Raw genomic sequence first — 19,969 nt, 5'->3', positions numbered from 1 at the left:
AGAAAGAAAGGAAGGAAGGAAGGAAGGAAGGAAGGAAGGAAGGAAAGAAAAGAAAGAAAAGAAAGAAAGAAAGGGAAAGAAAAAAAGCAACTGGCATGTGCAAAGGAAGAGAAGGAGGCAAGAATGTGGTACATTTGTGTAACTGTGAACTCAGTGCAGTCATGGCGTAATACACTTTTGGGGTGAATACTGATAGTGGACCTTTAAAAGAAGTTGGAAAGAATAACTTCATTTGTGACCACCTGAGCAATGCAAACCCATGATTTCTGTTGAGGAGAGAGGATCCCCGCTTCACTTCAAAGACAAAATTTCCTCCCAGGAGAAGGAGATAATGCTGTTAGTAAGAGTGTTCATAAAGAAGAATCACTGATGAAGCTGTGGACAGCTCCTTTGATTTTGTGAAAAAATTGAGCAAAGGCAGATACCAAGCTCTCCCATGGGAAGCAACTGATTCCCCCTTATACAGCAGGATTAGCCAGAACCAAATCTCCCCTTGTATCTGTGCATAGGGATCTCACCTCTCCTTTACCTGTGCCACTCAATCTATTAGAAGGTAAAGAAAAGGTAATAAAAAGCATGATAGTTTAATCGTGAACCTGAGAATTTTCCAGTCTCTGTTGTGAAAGAGACAGGGATGGTGCGAGGAGATTTATCTGACAATCCAGCCGATATTCCGCTGAGATCTATTGACTTCACTGTACTGTGTTCTCCATGATGACAAAGCTCAGCCACAGCAGCTGGCATGCCATTTGTCAATCAGGAGGGCCAGCCATTGCAACAAAAGCAGCCACAGTCTAAGTAGTTAGCCGCAACAGAAATTTACTTCCTGCTCATGCCACAGGCCAATGCTGGTCTGCAGAAAGAGGGCACAGTGCCACACTGTCATTCAGAAATGCAGGATTCTTCCGTCTTGGGCTCCACATTCTCTAGATCCTCAGAATCCTGTCCATGCATCCAGCAGATCAGCAGATGGAGAAAGGGAGAGAGAATTAAGAATAAGCAATTCTCTTGCCTCAGCCTCTCGAATGACTGGGACTACATATCTGGTTAATTTTTTATTACTATTAGTATTTGCAGAGATGAGGTCTCACTAAGTTGCCCAGGCTGGTCTCAAACTCTTGGGCTCAAGTGATCTCTCCACCTCGGCCTCCCCAAGTGCTAGAATTACAGGCATGAGACACCTCACTTGAACATGTACATGCTTGTCTTAGGCTCCACATTCTCTTGACCCTCAGAACCCTGTCCGTGCATCCAGCAGATGGAGAAAGGGAGAGAGAATTAAAAATTATGGGAAAGGGAGGGCTGTGTCTTTATGGGATCATCCTGGAAGTGGTATGAACCACTTCTGAACACATTCATCGGTCAGCCCTTGGTCACATAGCCTCACCTAACTGCAAGGGAGTCCGGAGAATGAAATCAACCTCTGCTCCCAGAAAGAAGAAAATATGAAGAACGAACTCTACTGATCTCTTCCACACGTAAGACTCACTGTTAAGAAATCAAATTGGGGTATATATCCAAAGGATTATAAATCATTCTATTATAAGGACACATGCACATGAATGTTCACAGCAGCACTGTTTACAAGAGCAAAGACTTGAACCAACCCAAATGCCCATCGGTGATAGACTGGACAGGGAAAATGTGGCACATAGACACCGTGGAATACTACACAACCATAAAAAACGATGAGTTTGTGTCCTTTGTAGGGACATGGATGAACCTGGAAATCATCATTCTCAGCAAACTGACACAAGAACAGAAAATCAAACACCACATGTTCTCACTCATAGGTGGGTGTTAAACAATGAGAACACATGGACACAGGGAGGGGAGCATCACACACTGGTGTCTGTGGGGGGAACTAGAGAGAGGACAATGGGGGAGGGGTGGGGAGTTGGGGAGGGATAACATGGGGAGAAATGCCAGATACAGGTGATGGGGAGGAAGGCAGCAGACCACACTGTCATGTATGTACCTATGCAACAATCTGGCATGTTCTTCACATGTACCTTAAAACCTAAAATGCAATAAAATATATTTTAAAAAAAGAAATCACAATTGGATTACAATACAAAGATTAAGACTTTGTCTCTAAAGGGATTCGCTTAATACATAAAAATGTTTGCTACAGAGCTGGGTGCAGTGACTCATGCCTGTAATCCCAGAACCTTGGGAGGCTGAGGAGGGTGGATTGCTTGAGCTCAGGAGTTTGAGACCAGCCTGGGCAACTTGGCAAAACCCCATATCTACAAAAAATATATAAAAGTTAACAGTGTGTGGTGGCACATACCTGGAGTCCTAGCTACTCAGGAGGTTGAGGTGGGAGGATCACTTGAGCCGAAGTCAAGGCTACAGCAAGCCATGAATGCCCCAGTGTACTCCAGCGTGGGCAAAAGAATGAGACCTTGTCTCAAAAGAAAAAGAAAAAGTTTCCTGGAAAAAAAGCTAGACCCTTAGAGCACACAGAGAACCAAGCTGAAATGAAGCAGATGGGGGAAAGATTTTCTTAGCTGAAAGGAAGAGGGAAATGAACAAGGTAAACCCTGGGATCAGGATGACAGTAGACTAGAAAGGCAGGTCCAATGAGATAGAACGTTAGGGCTGAGTGACCAAAGAAGATTGGCCAAGAAGCCAGTCCTCATAGAAAGCAACTCTCCCTTATTCCCATACTTTTCAAGATCTTGTAAACAAGTTTTATTAATGCAGAAGCTCCTTCAGCAATGCATGTTTTCCAAAACTACCATTTGACACAGCAATCCATCACTGGGTGTATACCCAAAAGAAAATAAATTATTCTGCCCAAAAGACACATGCACCCACCTGTATGTTCGCAATAGCAAAGACACGGAATCAGCCTAGGTGCCCATCAGTGGTGGATTAGATGAAGAAAATGTGATACATTATACACTGTGGAATATTATGCAGCCATTTTTAAAAATGAATTTATGTCCTTTACGCAACACGGATGCAGCTGGAAGCCATTATCCTAAGCAAATTAATGCAGGGACAAAAAATCAAATATGGCATGTTCCCAGTTGTAGGTGAGAGCTGACCATTGAGTTACACATGGACACAAAGATGGGAACAGTAGACCCTGGGGTCTACTTGAGGGGAGGAGGGTGAGAAGAGTGCGAGGGTCAAAAAATTACCTATTAGGTACTATGCTCACTACCTGGGAGACAAAATCATTTGTACACCAAACCCCAACGATACATAATTTACTCATCTAACAAGCCTACACATGTACCCCCGAACCTAAAATAAAAGGTAAACAAAAATGAAATGAATGTTTTCTTCTTTGCTGATTGACCTTTCCTGTGTTCTATTTCCACTATTCAAAAATATTCTGAATTTTTTTCCAAAATTGGATATCTTTCCCCAAGTATTAAAATGCTAATAAAGACACAAATCAGTCTTCAGCTGAGTCCAGCTGCAGCTATCGAATCACCGTTTCCTGCCTGGCTCCATCCCTGTTCTGGTATCATTGTTCCTCTCACCCTCTAGTGCTTTTTGTAATGATATCTTTTCTCCTACCTCCCTGTTGGCTTTACCTAAAGCAAGACGTTTGTGACTGGGAAAAATTTTAACTGACCAAAAGTCCACACATTCTTAGTTTATGTTCCTAAATGTAGGATCCCACAAATGACAGCAACCCAGCAAAAGCTGCCCATGCAGCTGCTTCAGACTACATTGAAGAAGTGGGGAGAGTGTCAGAGTAATTCAGAGATACTGAATCCTTTTGACAAGGAGAGTGATAGAGCCTGCTACAGGAAAGGAAGGGTTCAGCTCTAGATAACAATGATCAGATCAGTTTTAGACATTTGAAATTGGAAGTGTGCAATATATCCAAGTGAGAGTCTCCATAAATCTATGGTGAGGAACAAGGTATCAAAAATACATGCAAAACAATCTGATAAAACACAGTGAAGAAAAGCAATTGGGCTGGGCGCGATGGCTCACACCTATAATCCCAGCACTTTGGGAGGCCAAGGGGTGGATTACCTGAGGTCAGGAGTTTGAGACCAGCCTGGCCAACATGGTAAAACCCCGCCTCTACTAAAAATACAAAAATTAGCTGGGTGTGGTGACAGGTGCCTGTAGCTCCAGCTACTTGAGAGGCTGAGGCAGGAGAATCGCTTGAACCCAGGAGGTTGCAGTGAGCTGAGATCATGCCACTGTACTCTTGGGTGATAGAACAAGACTCCATTTCAAAAAAAAAAAAAAAACTCACAGAAAAGAAAGCCAAAGAACACCAAGTTCTTTTTTTTAAATGATTTTATTTTTTATTTTATTTTATTTTATTTTTTGGTCTTTTTGAGACAGAGTCTTGCTCTGTCACCAGGCGCCAGGCTGGAGTGCAGTGGCGCGATCTCGGTTCACTGCAACCTCCGCCTCCCAGGTTCAAGCAATTCTCCTGCCTCAGCCTCCCGAGTAGCTTGGACTAAAGATGCACACCACCACGCCTAGCTAATTTTTGTATTTTTAGTAGAGATGGGGTTTCACCATGTTGGCCAGGATGGTCTTGATCTCTTGACCTCATGATCTGCCCACTTCAGTCTCCCACAATGCTGGGATTACAGGTGTGAGCCACCGCGCCCAGCCGAACACCAAGTTCTTTTGGTGAGCTCAGCATCATCAAGATGACTCGATGACTCTACCTGAAGCAAAATACAGATTAATCTAAGTAATTATTTGATGTTATATATTTCTGATAAATATACTTCTCTTTCAATATAACATCAAATAATTACTTGGATTAATCTGTATTTTGCTTCAGATAGAGGCCGCCTCTTAGGGAACTATTGAATATTAAACTGATTCTAGCTTAACCTACATAGATCATGTATACTTGGCCCTACCATCTTTTATGGGTTTTTTTTAATATAAGGAAGATTTCTTTTAAATTTCCACAGCATTTTTTCATAAGCAAATAAATGCATCTATGTATTCAAGCTGACATAGGAGTAATCCTGGTTTAGGAGTGATGCTGAAATTCTGGACTTCTTTAAGAAGTTCAAAGAAGATTCCGGTTGCTTTGGCTTAGTTTCTAAGATGCTAGTAGAGTCAGCACCACGGGAGCCACAAGTAAGCATCCACGAAACTCCGGTCACAAAGCACTACTCGAGAGGGCTACAGAGTTTTCTTGCTGTTGTTGCATTGCTTGTTTTTCAAGTCTGAAAGAAAATGTTTTCAACATAGATCCTGCTCAATAAAACAGAAGATTCTTTCAGTGTTCTATGAGGAATCTACTGCTGCGTTATATATTACCCCAAAAGTTTGTGGTTTAAAACAAACAAAAAAACCAACATATTTTTTGGCACAGTTTCTGTGGGTCCTGAATCCGACACAGCTTAGCCAGGTTGTGGGCTTTGGGGTCTCTCACAGGCTACCATCTCATCTCAAGATTCAACTAGAGAAGGATCCATTTCCAAGCTTACCCACACAACTGTGGGCCAGGATTATGAGTTGTTGGACTGAGGGCTTCAGGTCCCTAGTGGCTGTTGCTGGAGGCCGACCTCAGTTTTCAGAGATGAGTTTTCAAAAATTACATTAGGGATGAGCTGAGATCAAGAGTTTTTGAGGGGAAAAACATGAAATTATTTGCTTTTAGCACCTCAGAACCCTCAGGCCTGGAACATGATGGGTATTCAAACAATATATCACAATTAAATATTTGGTGAATGAATAGTACCAACACATCATGTGTCTGTATATTTTTCCTCTTCACATGAGAAGTTTGGTGGAAAACAAGGGAGAAAATGTGTTTCCTAGACTTTATGATGCTCTGATTATCTACATTAAAAGGACAACATGCAAGCCAGGTTCAGCAGCTCACACCTATAATCCCAGCACTTTGAAAGGCCGAGGTGGGTGGACTTACCTGAGGTCAGGAGTTCAAGACCAGCCTGGCCAACATGGTGAAACCCCGTCTCTACTAAAATACAAAAATTAGACAGGCATGGTGGCATGCACCTGTAATCCCAGCTACTCAGAAGGCTGAGGCAGGATAACTGCTTGAACCTGGGAGGCAAAGGTTGTAGTGAGCTGAGTTCAAACCTCACTGCTGTACTCCAGCCTGGGCAACAGAGAAAGACTCTGTCTCAAAAAAAAAAAAAAAAAAAAAGGAAAAGAAAATCATCTGCCTAGAAAAAAAGGGGGATGGGATAAATAGAACTACGAGTTCTATCCATTTTCCCTGAGTTCCTACCCCTTAAGGAGATAGACTCTTGTTGGTCCCCTGTGACCTCTTTAGACAAAACTTGGGGCTCTAAGCACAAAGCAGGATTTATCTCATCCCCTACATTAGGAAAATTGCAAAAGCAAAATGTGCGTGTTGCACATACCTACCAGTGCATGTCTGACGTCTTAATAACTCCCAATGGAACTTCATCCCAATAGGAAAGTCTGGTCACTCAACTTCAAAAACCACATCTGAAAATATATTCCTTTTGATCATTCTTTCCTTGGCTCTGAGGCTGAAGGACTGGTACTCATGGCAGGCCCATTGTGGGGCAGTGTGATGGAGCCACGCAGAAGTGATTCTTGGAGCCTGCAGGGGAGAAGACACTGAACCAACCAACCTCAGATGCAGGTCTGCCGTAAAGAAGAACAGTCCTTGACAAGTAATGGCTCCGAAGATCAGAACAAATGGCCAGTTCTGCTTCTTGGGTAGGGATTAGAGGTAGGGGCTTTAAATGAGAACATTGTGCTAAGTTAGAGCTCTTTGGTGTGTGCTTGTATGACTGAACGTGTATCTACGCAGGTGCACCCATGCGCAGACAATTTTGAAGTATTATTGTAGATTATTCAGAAATGTATTGAATGCTAATGATGCTCTTGATGGGTGTAGAATGACATACATTAAAGCTAAAAATTGTAGTGCTGCACAGCAGAATAGTTGTTCAATATTAGGAAGGTGACTTGAAGTGCATAGAAAGGTCAACTTGTTCAAACAAACGGAGCAACATATGCTTTGTGGACAATAGAGTTGAGGGGTTCTCCAGGTTGGGGACTCTGTAACATTCAATAAGCCTGTTTTATTAGAATGGATTTATGTGGGCTTGTTTCTAAGGAACACACTGAGGGTTCTCTTGCCGAACACAAAAACAAGAGAAAACTCATAAACTCTACTTCTCTGTTTTCTTCTTTTCTGATGCGGACACATGCATTCACAGGTGTTCCACTGATCCTTCCACTCTCTATCCTTTACCATTAGTTGTGCATAAATCTCGTGCACGGAAGAGCACCATTTTGGCATTTTTCAGCTGAATTAGTGATTTGATCACTTTCACTTCTTTACGGAATCTCACATAATGAGTGGATTCCGTTGGTCCCATTTTTAAGACAAGAAGCAATGATAGAATACTTTTAGATCCACCTCATATTTTTCTTTCACCTGCAGGTACTGAACCACACACATCCCACCATGCAAGCCTTTGTCATTGTTGTCATTGTTATTGTTTGGTTGGTTTTTTTTGAGACAGTCTCACTCTGTCATCCATACTGGAGTACAGTGCCCTGATCTCAGCTCACTGCAACCTCCATCTCCTGGGCTCAAGCGATTCTCCCGCCTCAGCCTCCCAAGTAGCTGGGATTACAGGCATGTACCACCACATCTGGCTAATGTTTGTATTTTTAGTAGAGATAGTGTTTTGCTATGTTGGCCAGGCTGGTCTTGATCTCCTGATCTCAAGTGTTCTGTCCACCTCAGTCCCCCAAAGTGCTGGGATTACAGGTATGAGCCACTGCACCCGGCCCTACCATGCAAGTTTAATCTGCTTCCCAATTTATTAATCTTCCATGTGTGGAGCCCAAGGAACATCAAACACTTCTCATTTTCAATTTTTCCTGACCCATTTCAGTGCCCTTGGACTGTCCCAAGCACCTAACACAAGCAGAGGTTGCAGGAAATCTAAGAGCCTCTGTTCAGCTCTTCTGCAGATCTCCAATCAAACCCACATGAATTCTGAATCATCCCAATCTGCGTGGCTCCACCACTTACCAGCTGTATACCTCTTGGCCAAATAACTTACTTTTCCTAGCCTCAGTTTCTTTATCTGTAAAACAAAGGATTTACCTCAAAGTATTACTGTCAGAGCTAAATGAGCTGAGCTGCAGCAAGCAAAGAGCCCAGAAAAATAGCTCAATTTGGGTGTGCTGTTTCCCCTTCCCCACCTGCATTTGGATGACCCTAAGTATGATAAATTACACATTCCTTAGTTCTTTTTTTTTTTAAAAAAAGATGGGGTTCCACTATGATGGCTAGGCTGGTCTTGAACTCCTGATCTCAGGTGATCCACCCACCTCTGCCTCCCAAAGTGCTAGGATTACAGGTGTGAGCCACCGCGCCTGGCCCCTTGGTTCTTAAATATGCTCTGGATCTGAGTTTAACCCTGATCCTTGAATTGTTTTTTATCACATGGATTGGTCTTTTCAGTAACAGCTTATAAACCTGCCTATGTGAGGTATAAGAAACACAACTGGAGTCGTGCAAATAATCTAGACTTTTTATAAGTCTGAAGCAGTTTGGATACTGCATAGTGAATACGTTCTAGAGTCAGATGTAGACTAGATAGCCCTTAACTGCCAACCATCTTGAAGAGACAAAGAAAAAGAAATCTGCTTATTAAGATTTTTACTATATTTTTCTGATTGCACATGATTATTGATGTGATTGTATGTGTACACATATATTCAAATAATATGAAGTAATATAGAGATGATTGTTATATAGTCAAACTACAGGATATATACACACACATATATGTGTGTAAACAATATGGAAATATCCAACATTAATTTATTTCTAAGAGATCTATTAAAACCTTTGATCACTTACTTTAAGGCTTTTGTTTTTGGGGGAGACAGTCTCACTCTGTTGCCCAGGCTGGAGTGCAGTGACATGATCTCAGCTCACTGCAATCTCCGCCTCCCAGGTTCAAACGATTCACCTGCCTCAGCCTCACCATGTCTGACTAATTTTTGTACTTTTTTAGTAGAGACAGGGTTTTGCCATGTTGGCCAGGCTGGTCTCGAACTCCTGGCCACAGCGATCTGCCTACCTTGGCCTCCCAAAGTGCTGGGATTACAGGTGAGCCACCCAGCCCAGCCAGACAACTGAATAATCTTAAATACTCCATGAATTGATGACACTCCTCAACCTCTTAGTCATCAATATCCTTCTTGTTTTGGGTTTTATTTTACCTTCATTGATTCTGGTATTCTATTTTTCTGTTGTTGTAAATGGAATTTCACTCTGTCGCCCAGGCTTCAGTGCAGTGGCATGATCTTGGCTCACAGAAACCTCCGCCTCCTGGGTTCAAGCGATTCTCCTGCCTCAGGCTCCCAAGAAGGTGGGATCATAGGCGCCCACTACCACACCTGGCTAATTTTTAGTAGAGATGGGGTTTCACCACATTGGCCAGCTGGTCTCGAACTCCTCACTCAAGTGATCCGCCCACCTCGGCCTCCCAAAGCTCTGGGGTTATAGGCGTGAGACACTGCTCCTGTTCTGTTGCTAGTATTTCAATTCAAAGTAATAAAAATTGAATAAGGACCGGCATAAATATAATTGGATGAGGCCATCTGGGGCTGAGGGAAGAGCATGAGTACAGATAATCAGAATTCAGCCTAAAACAGTAAAAATAGATAATATTTACTGAAGACTATTTAGTACACTTCTAGGCTCGCTACATAACTTATCTCATTTAATCCTCACATTATTAGCTTCATTGTCACACAAGTAAGCATACAAACATTGAATAACTGACCAAAGATAAAACAGCTAGACAGTAGCAAAACCAAGATATAAAAGTGCCCAGTTTGGGTTGCAAAGCCCATCCCCTTAACCACTGCCCTAGATGGCTCATGGAAATTTTTGATCTCAGCAGTTTTTCTTGCCACCAACAAACAGCTTAAAATTAAATGTCAAGAAACAAAGCCTGATTAAGGTTAGCTGTTGGTAGGCAACTGGCAGAACACAGCCTTATCATAGTCAGAAGGTAACTGAAAGCAATACTATTGAAAACAAGTAGTAAGGCTCCAAAGGCCTAGAAGTCACCTAGATAAATGAGTCCATTTAGTGTTGTTTATGTGCTGTGCAGACTTTACCTACTTTCTTTTTTTTTTTTTTTTTTTGAGACAGAGTCTTGCTCTGTCACCCAGGCTGGAGTGGTGCAATGGTGTGATCTCAGATCACTGCAACCTCCACCTCCCAGGCTCAGGAGATTCTTCTGCCTCAGCCTCCCAAGTAGCTGGGATTACAGACATGAGCCACTGAGCCCGGCCACCTTACCTACTTTCAAAAGGACTTGAAGCGGCAAATGCTCCCATTTCATTGATGAAAGGCTGTAAAGTTTAGATGCCTTTAATGATTGCACCACTTGCTTTCACTAGCAAGAAAAAGGAAAAAGAAAGAAGGCTGGGCACATTAGCTCACTCCTGTAATCTCAGCACTTTAGGAGGCCAAGGAGGGCAGATCTCAAGGTCAGGAGTTCAAGACCAGCCTGACCAACATGGTGAAACCTCATCTCTGCTAAAAATAGAAAATTCCAGGTGTGGTGGCATGAGCCTATAATCCCAGCTACTCAGGAAGCTGAAGCAGGAGAACTGCTTGAACCCAGGAGGCGGAGGTTGCAGTGAGCTGAGATCACAGTCACTGCACTCCAGCCTGGGAGACAGAGTAAAACTCTGTCTCAAAAAGAAAAAAAAAAAAAGAAAGAAAAAATAAAGATTCTATCATTGCTCTATGAAGGTAGCAAGGTTGGCATTCAAAGCTCGTGACCTCCAAGATGGTGTTTTTTCTGTAAACCCTATTACTTCTGATTATAGTTCAAAACAAAAGAAAAAAAAACTTGTATGCATTATCTTGTGTTCTGATTTTTTAAAATACTTTTAAATATTTACTCTGAAAAAAATGCCTGGCCTTTTTAAACTAAAAATGTTTGAAAATGATGACATTCTCTGAGTTATTGATAGATTAATAGTTAATTGGGAGTCAGACTAGAAAATTCACTTAGTGTTGCTTGAACTTCAAAGGAAAGATCATAGGAGGTAAGTTAGCTGAGTAGAAGTTGTGCTCTGATGAAAAAATGAGAGATAAAGTAAGGGAATTCACTCAGGATGGTGGCAAAAATATTAAGGGAAAAATATTAGAGAAAGTTATAGAATATAGTCTCAAACCCTTTTGGAAGGCCTAAGGGTTTTTTCTATATTTCTTGGCTGAAGGCAGCCGGAGTCTCTTTGCTGGAGCCAGAGAGATTAGGGCACAAATACAAAGGAAAGTAGGTAGTTTCCCTAACTAACTTGTTTACTCATGTGGTCTTAAAACTAAACTGTAAGGCCAGGCGCGGTGGCTCAAGCCTGTAATCCCAGCACTTTGGGAGGCCGAGGCGGGTGGATCACGAGGTCAATAGATCGAGACCATCCTGGTCAACATGGTGAAACCCTGTCTCTACTAAAAATACAAAAAAATTAGCTGGGCATAGTGGAGCGTGCCTGTAATCCCAGCTACTCAGGAGGCTGAGGCAGGAGAATTGCCTGAACCCAGGAGGCAGAGGTTGCGGTGAGCCGAGATCGCGCCATTGCACTCCAGCCTGGGTAACAAGAGCGAAACTCCATCTCAAAAAAAAAAAAATACTAAACTGTAAGCCTGATGGCCCTCTCAGAGTGCTGGCAGGGGAGGTCAACCAGGGATATTACCCACTAATGGTGTTTGCTTTGGGCATCAGAACCTGGTCTTTAATCTTCAACCTCTAGTGGTGTTGACTCAAGCCTTTGTCAATTAAACTTTACTAAATAAATGTGAGTCTCACTGGCTGGGGAGGGCCAGCAGCTGTTGTCTCTTTACAGTACTCTCCAGGGAGTCTGTAAGCAGTAACGGGCTCTCAGTTGAACTGGCAAAGCATAATATCTGTGTGTCAGTGTACTTGATTCATCCGTCTCTGAGTCAGGGTCTGCAGGACAGACCCCCACAGGTGGTGACTCCAACAGTAAATTACAGTGAAATTCAGAGAGCTCAGTGGTTAACAGCAGGATCAGACATTGGCCTCAGTATGGGCGGAACATGGAGGGAAGGTGTACAGAGACACATCAGAGATACACACAGCAGGACATTAGTTAAAGCAGCAAAAACAGATTTTATTCAGTAACTACTAACAGTAGAGTAATGAGCTGGGCTCCATTGTGATTTGTGCAGAGGTGATTCAAGCACTTTAGAAGGAGAATGAATGAAGAATGGGTGAATGTGAGGTCTCAGTAGGGTCATAGAAGTGAAAAATTGCAAAAGATTCATCAGTGTCAATGAGTTAAGGCCAGCTGTGTCTGCCAGCTGGCAATTATCAAAGATAGGATTCCACCCTCCCACAGAGATTGGAAGACAGAGTCTCCATCTTTTTTGATGATTCCATTTCAAAGGAATGGCACTCAGGTCCTTAAGAAAGACATTTCTGAGTTCTAAGAGATACATGCTCACAATCATAAGCCCTTTTTTGTAAATGCTCTAAGAAAAGGAAGTCAGGGGCCTATCATCAGAGTTTGGGTAAAACAAACCATAAATTCTCCTGGCAGTGTTGAACTTACTCAGGCAGGCATTTAATGCAGGACTGGGGTCATTCTAAGGAAACAGCCTTATGCTGCTAAAGCCATGTGAGAGTTTGGTCTAGTTCAGGGGTTTGGACAGTGTTGTTATGTGCTGAGAGTTCTGCAGTTCTCAGGAGCATGAGGTTTGGGGGATAATGGAGATACTCATAGCCTAATGGTAGTGTCAGTTTCACAGGTGTGTGTGTGTGTGTGTGTGTAAGTATGTGTGTGTCAAAACTCATCAAGTTGTACCTTATTAATATGTGCAGTTTACAGTATGTAAGTTGTACCTCAACAAAGCTGATTTTAAAAATGAAAAAGCTACTGGAGGCAATTTCTTTTTAAGCAGTTTGTAAAACACAAAAGACATCCAGAAGCCTGTCAGCACCCAAAGTGGTACTTATTTTAAATGTTCTTTTCAAGAACAGAGTGAAAAGTGGAAGGAGTTAAACTAGGATTTACCAGAAGTGATGTTTGGCAATAAAAGTTAAAAAGAGTGTTTCTTAACATTGTACCCTAATGTTTTATCCTTTGACTTCTCTACTCTTTAAAAATTAATTTTTTTTGAGATAAAGATCTCACTCTATCACCCAGGCTCGAGTGCAGTGGCACAATCTCAGCTCAGTGCAACCTCCGCCTTCTGGGTTCAAGAAATTTTTGTGCCTCAGCCTCCTGAGTAACTGGAACTACAGGCACGTGCCACTACACCCAGCTCATTTTTTGTATTTTAGTAGAGACAGGGTTTCACCATGTTGCCCAAGCTGGTCCCAAACTCTGGAACTCAGACAATCTGACTGCCCCAGCCTCCCAAAGTTCTGGGATTACAGGCGTGAGCCACCATGCCAGGCTTTATTTCTTAAAGCAGTTTTAGATTCACAGAAAAATTAAACTGAAAGTATAGGGTTCTCATACACCTGTTCTCCCCTCCAACACCACAGTTTCCCCTATTATTAATATCCCTTATTAGTCAACAATTGAATAAATATTGATACTTTTTTTTTTTTTTGAGATGGGGCCTCACTCTGTCACCCAGACTGGAGTGCAGTGGTGCAATCTCAACTAACTGCAACCTCAACCTCCAGGGGCTCATACGGTCCCTCCCAGGTAGCTGGGACCACAGACTGCACGCCACTACACCCCGCTAATTTTTGTATTTTTAGTAGAGAGAGAGGTTCACCATGTTGGTCAGGCTGGTATCGAACTCCTAGCCTCAAGCAATCCTCTTGCCTTGGCCTCCCAAAGTGCTGGGATTATAGGCATGAGCCACTGCACCCAGCCAGAATTTAGTAAATTTTCAAGAGGAACATATAATATATAACATTTTGCAAAGTGAAAGTTTTAATAAGAATTATCTGAATACACTGACATATATATACTTTAACTAATTATACTGTGGGAAGCTCACTCTTCAGTGTGCTCTGAGAAAACTCAAGAAACACCATCCACTGGAGACAGTGCCCTGAAGTGTAGGCATCTATGCCCAAAAGGGAAATCACCCTTAAAAAATAACCCCAAAGCGTACAACTCACAGTCCTTTTGTTTTGAATAATGTGCCTTCTATAACAAAAGTCTCTCTCCTCAGGTGGTTGAAGAACAAGAAGAAACATGAAGCCATGGAGCAGGGTAATTACACCAGGGTGAAGGAATTTCTTTTTCAAGGACTTACCCAGTCCCGAGAGCTGAGCTTGGTCTTATTTCTTTTCTTATTTTTGGTGTACTCAGCAACTGTGCTGGGAAACCTCCTCATCATGGTCATGGTGACCTGTGAGTCTCGCCTTCACACCCCCATGTACTTCCTGCTCCGCAATCTCTCCGTGTTGGACGTCTGCTTCTCCTCCGTCACTGCTCCCAAGGTGCTAGCAGACCTTCTTTCAAGGAGAAAGACCATCTCCTTTAATGGTTGCATGACACAGATGTTTTTCTTTCACCTCCTCGGTGGGACTGACATTTTTTCTCTCTCTGTGATGGCATTTGACAGATATATGGCCATCTCCAAGCCCTTGCACTATGTGACCATCATGAGTAGGGGGCGATGCACAGGCCTCATCATGGCTTCCTGGGTGGGGGGCTTTATCCACTCCATCGTGCAGGTTTCTCTGTTGCTCCCACTCCCCTTCTGTGGACCTAATATGGTTGATGGTTTCTACTGTGATGTCCCCCAGGTCCTCAAACTTGCCTGCACCAACACCTTTGCTCTTGAGGTCCTAATGATTTCCAATAATGACTTGATCTCTACTCTGTGGTTCATCTTTCTCCTCACATCCTACACAGTCATCTTGATGATACTGAGGTCCCACAGTGGGGAAGGCAGGAGGAAAGCCATCTCCACTTGCACCTCCCACATCACTGTGGTGACCCTGCATTTCGTGCCCTGCATCTATGTCTATGCCCGGCCCTTCACTGCCCTCCCCATGGACAGAGCAGTCTCCATCACCTTCACCGTCATTATCCCTGTCCTGAACCCCATGATCTACACCCTGAGGAACCAGGAGATGAAGTCGGCCATGAGGAGACTGAAGAAAAGGCTTGGACCTTCTGGAAAGGGAGAGATGCTATGAAGTCCAGAATGGAAAATCAGAAGTGAAAAACATTTTTCTCCTAACACAATAGAAGGCTCCAATCAATAGACCATTTGGAGGCCAAAGTTTGGTCTTTGTCCTACAGCAGAGTCCTCTGATCAGGCTTTCCTGAGTCCATGGCTACTTTAGGGTTTTCTCACCGTGAGGTTGTTGGCAACTTAGAGTTTCAGATCTCTACATTGTTAGCTCCTAAAGAAACTCTAAAGCTTCTATCACCCAAACACCTCATTTTACAGGTGAAGAAATGGAGCCTGCAAGGAAATTATTTCTCCATTCTAGAGCTATGGCTGTATCATATGTTGCCCAGACAATAATTAGTAAAATCACTTCCAGGGACCAGGAGTCAAGGCTATAAAATCCAGCAACCTCTCTCTATGAAAAAATGTTGGTTTTCCATTGCTAATCTTAAATGATTCAAGCTCCATTTTTCTAAGGAAGCCTCTGGATTCCGCTTGTCAAAGCTGAGAATTTTCATGTTTTATTAAAGATTGCCCGGCACAGTGGCTCATGCCAATAATCCCAGCACTTTGGGAGGCCACCGCAGGAGGATGACTTGAGTTCAGGAGTTTGAGACCTGCCTGGGCAACATAGTGAGACGTTGTCTCTATCAAAAAAAAAAGGATCTTAAATTAGACAGGTGTGGTGGCTGTGCCTGTAGTCTCAGCTACTTGAGAGGCTGAGGTGGGAGAATAGCTTGAGACTAGGAGGTAAAGGCTGTGTTGAGCCAATATATGACACTGCACCATTGTTGCCTGGGTGACAGAGCAAGACCCAGTCTCAAAAAAAAAATCTTCTAGCTAATTAACGGCAGAGGCATAGCTAGATCTGTAATATCTGACCTAGGGTTTGATACAGTATGAAACAAGCTCATTTATAAAAATGTCTTCTCTCTTGTAGTGTCATGAGAGGCACTTGGTCATCCTTTTCACCTGACCAAATAGTACATATTGCAAGGCTTCAGATCCCTCTAAGAATTTCAATGTCATTTTACAGTCATTCGTTCCTGGCCAGCCCTCCAGGGAGGAAGAAACCCTATCCTGCCTGCGTCTCTAGAATATGCCTAATTCAACCAGGCACGGTGGCTCCTGCCTGCAATACCAACACTTTGGGAGGCTGAGGTGGGCGGATCACCTGAGGTTAGGAGTTCAAGACCAACCTGGTCAACATGGTGAAACCCTGTCTCTATTAAAAAATACAAAAATTAGCCAGGCATGGTGGTGGGTGTCTGTAATCCCAGCTACTTGGGAGGCTGAGGCAGGAGAATTGCTTGAACCCGAGAGGCGGAGGTTGCAGCGAGCCAAGATCATGCCACTGTACTCCAGCCTGGGCAACAGAGCTAGACTCCATCTCAAAAATAAATAAATAAATAAATATGCCTAATTCACATGTCCGCAAGATGCAAAGGCTTAAGAAAACACTTTTCATCATCCAGGGACTGATTAGCTAGAAGATCAGAAAGCAGCCCATTTCAAATTCCTCCTCATTCCTCTTTCTAGCCTGTTCTTTAGCATCTCCTCTTTAATATAAGGGAATAGAAAACAAGACTCCAGGTGGTCTTCTAGAAACCTAGCTCTTTGTGAAGCAAATAGTTGAAATTGGTAACAAACTAAAATTTAGACTGGAAATGTTGATTGACCTGTAACATCCCAGTCTTCCCTCCCAGGCAATCCCTGAGGTACCTGTGGCTGGAACCACGTAAGGGAAATAAAGAGCCTTTTGCACAGTGTGACTGAGGAGGAAACACAAGCAAGGAAAACTTGCCTTAAAGCATGGCCTGTCCCAACCAGGCGTAGCACTGCCCACTGTGTCTCTGGTAGTGCTGGCTGAAATTCCTGCTCTTGAAAGATTCATTAAATTACACACAGTTCACAGAGGCCATGCTACATACAGTGCCACAACTTCACAAATCATATAGTTCCAGAAAGTCATAGCAACCTGAGCAAACATGGTGGCCGCAAAAGTTTGAGAGGTGAGGGCATGTCTAAGTCTGTTTTGGGTAATGCCTCTCAAGGGGTTAATCTAACATGGTCTAGGTGACTTATGGAAGGCCCCAGGAGTCATCCAGAGTAAAGGAGATGTAGAACAGAAAAGCTTCAGTGAATGGTCCTGAGAGAAACAAATCTAAGCCCAGAGGGTCAAAGGTAGCCTGAGGGACCCAATTAGAGCATGGAATGCTTCAGCACGGTGGCCTAGTCAAAGCAAGGCAGACACTGCTGACAAAGTTCACGCTTGCTAATGTGTGATCCTGGACACGTGGGTGCCTTACTAAAGTTAGAGTATCTCTTTATTTTTTATTTTATTATTATTATTATATTATTAATTTGAGGCAGGGTCTTGCTCTGTCACCCAGGCTGGAGTACAGTGGCACAATCACAGCTCGCTGCAACCTCTACCTCCTGGACTCACACGATCCTCCCACCTCAGTCTCCCAAGTAGCTGGGACTACAGGCACACTATCACCACAGCTAATTTTGGTATGTTTTTGTAAAGATGGTGTTTCACCACATTGCCCAGGCTGGTCTGAAGTGAGCCGCCTCCGAAGTGCTGGGATTACAGGCATGAGCCACCACATCTGGCCAAAAAAATACCTTTTAAGAACCTGTATTTCCAGGACTGGGCACGATGGCTCACACCTGTAATCCCAGCAATTTGAGAGGCCCAGGTGGGTGGATCACTCGAAGTCAGCAGTTCAATACCAATCTGGCCAACATGTGAAACTCATCTCTACTAAAAATACAAAAATTAGCCGGGCATGGTGGCAAGTGCCTGTAGTCTCAACTACTCAGGAGGCTGAGGCATGAGAATCTCTTGAGCCCAGGAGGCAGAGTTTGCAGTGAGCCAATGATTGCCCCACTGCACTCCAGCCTGGGTGACAAAGTGAGACTCCATCTCAGAAAAAAAAAGGATGAAAAAGAAAAAAAAAATCTGCATTTGCTTATTTTGACTGCTTTATTTCTGCTAAAATTAAACTATTCATTACGCATCTGACATCATTCTTGAATTTTGTATCTAATTACCCACTGAAAAAACTGCAGGTGCCATTCAAACTTCTTTTTGTACCACAGTACAGAAACATGTTCAGCTATATCCAGTATGTTCCTTATATTATCAACAGCAGCAAATATTTTCTTTCTTGTTAATGATTTTTATTGTTAAAAAGTCATGCCTTTCAGAATGGACGTGGTGGCTCATGCCTGTAATCCCAGCGCTTTGGGAAGCTGAGGCGGGCCATCACCCAGGAGTTCGAAACCAGCCTGGGCAATACAGTGAGACCTCATCTCAAAAAATAGTCATGCTTTTCATAAAAATTAAACTTACTTTTCTCATACTTTTTGCTGAGTTTATTTTAATGTTTAGGCTTTACTTTTCAGAGACAAATAATGAATTGAGAATTCACAAATGACTACTCAGTTTCAAACACATATTAGAGAGAGAGAGAGATATCTCTAATGTGTGTTATGTATGTGTCCTGTGTATGTATGTATGTTTACATATATACTACTTAATATAAGAAAAATATATAATATATGTTTAATTCTAAAATACAAGCACACAGACATACACTTTTTACTTTGGCGCTATCCCAGGACACACACTCACTCTGTGTTTCCTAAGACTATGGTAGTTTTGTTTTGTTTTTCTTTGAGACTGTTGCCCAGGCTGGAGTGCAGTGGTCGATCTCGGCTCACTGCAACTTCCGCCTCCTGGGTTGAAGCGATTCTCCCACCTCAGCCACTTGAGTAGCTGGGATTATAGGCACCCACCACCACACACAGCTAATTTTTGTATTTTTAGTAGAGATAGGGTTTTGCCATGTTGGCCAGGCTGGTCTCAAACTCCCGACCGCAGGTGATCCGCCCACCTCGGCCGCCCAAAGCGCTGAGATTACAGGTGTGAGCCACTGCGCCCGGCCTAAGACTACGGTACTTTGGAAATAAGTAATATACATAAAAATCTACTTGCCATAAAAAACGTGTTCCTCAGCCAGGTGCAGTGGCTCACGCCTGTAATCCCACCACTTTGGAAGGCCCAGGCGGGTGGATCACGAAGTGAGAAGATAAGAGACCATCCTGGCCAACATGTGAAACGGGTTCATCCTTACTAAAAATACAAAAATTAGCCAGGTGTGGTGGCACATGCCTGTAGTCCCAGCTACCTAGGAGGCTGAGGCAGAAGAATTGCTTGAACCCAGAAATCAGAGGTTGCAGTGAGCCGAGATAGCGCAGCACTGCACACCAGCCTGGCGAAAGAGCAAGACTCCCTCTAAAAAACAAAAACAAAAAACTAACAAAAAAGTGTTTCAAGGTAATGAGAATTGATAAAATTGCAATTGCTATCAAACAATTGTTGCTTGATTAAAAAAAAAGTTTAACTTGCATATTCTAATACAGGGTCATTTAAATTTTTGCTAAATTGTTCGACATCTCTCACATTGGGAAGATGAATTTCTAGAGAACCTTCTCTGGATTTTATCAGAAGCAGTGTCTACGGAATAAAATGTTTTTGTAATGTTTCCTCACCACTAGAGGGAGCTATTTATTTTCAGTGTTTTTCCGTTTGGCTGACGTTCAGGAACTTGAGATTTTTACTTCAGGAGACAAAAAGTCAGAACCTATTTGTTTTCTCCCTCTAAACCCTCAGATCTGTTTCTTAGAGGTGGACGCATGAACTCTTACACAGATCAAGAGGAGCAGCCCTGTAAATATTTCCCTGAGGTACTTCTGGTGCAGTCCTCTAGGGCCCCATAGATCAGAGTTGGAAACTTCTGCTGCGGCATTGAATCTGCTACATCACCTGGAATCTGCTAC

General features: G+C 42.9%; 1 protein-coding gene across 1 annotated transcript in view; it reads left to right on the top strand.

Moving 5' to 3' along the window:
- The window catches only part of LOC105718529 (olfactory receptor 4D11-like), a 58,590-nt gene extending 43,450 nt beyond the window's left edge, over positions 1 to 15,140 (top strand). Inside the window, exon 3 of the mRNA XM_064365597.1 lies at positions 14,165 to 15,140. Coding sequence (XP_064221667.1) covers positions 14,196 to 15,140 — 945 coding nt within the window. The 5' untranslated portion in view covers positions 14,165 to 14,195. The remainder of the gene's footprint in view (positions 1 to 14,164) is intronic.
- Positions 15,141 to 19,969: the final 4,829 nt, after the last annotated feature.

This window comes from Aotus nancymaae, unplaced genomic scaffold (genome assembly GCF_030222135.1).
Source record: "Aotus nancymaae isolate 86718 unplaced genomic scaffold, 86718_ANA_hifiasm-v0.15.2.pri h1tg000059l, whole genome shotgun sequence".
Taxonomy (NCBI): domain Eukaryota; kingdom Metazoa; phylum Chordata; class Mammalia; order Primates; family Aotidae; genus Aotus; species Aotus nancymaae.
The sequence above is the reverse complement of the archived record's forward strand: the minus strand, read 5'-3'. Positions and strand labels throughout refer to the sequence as shown.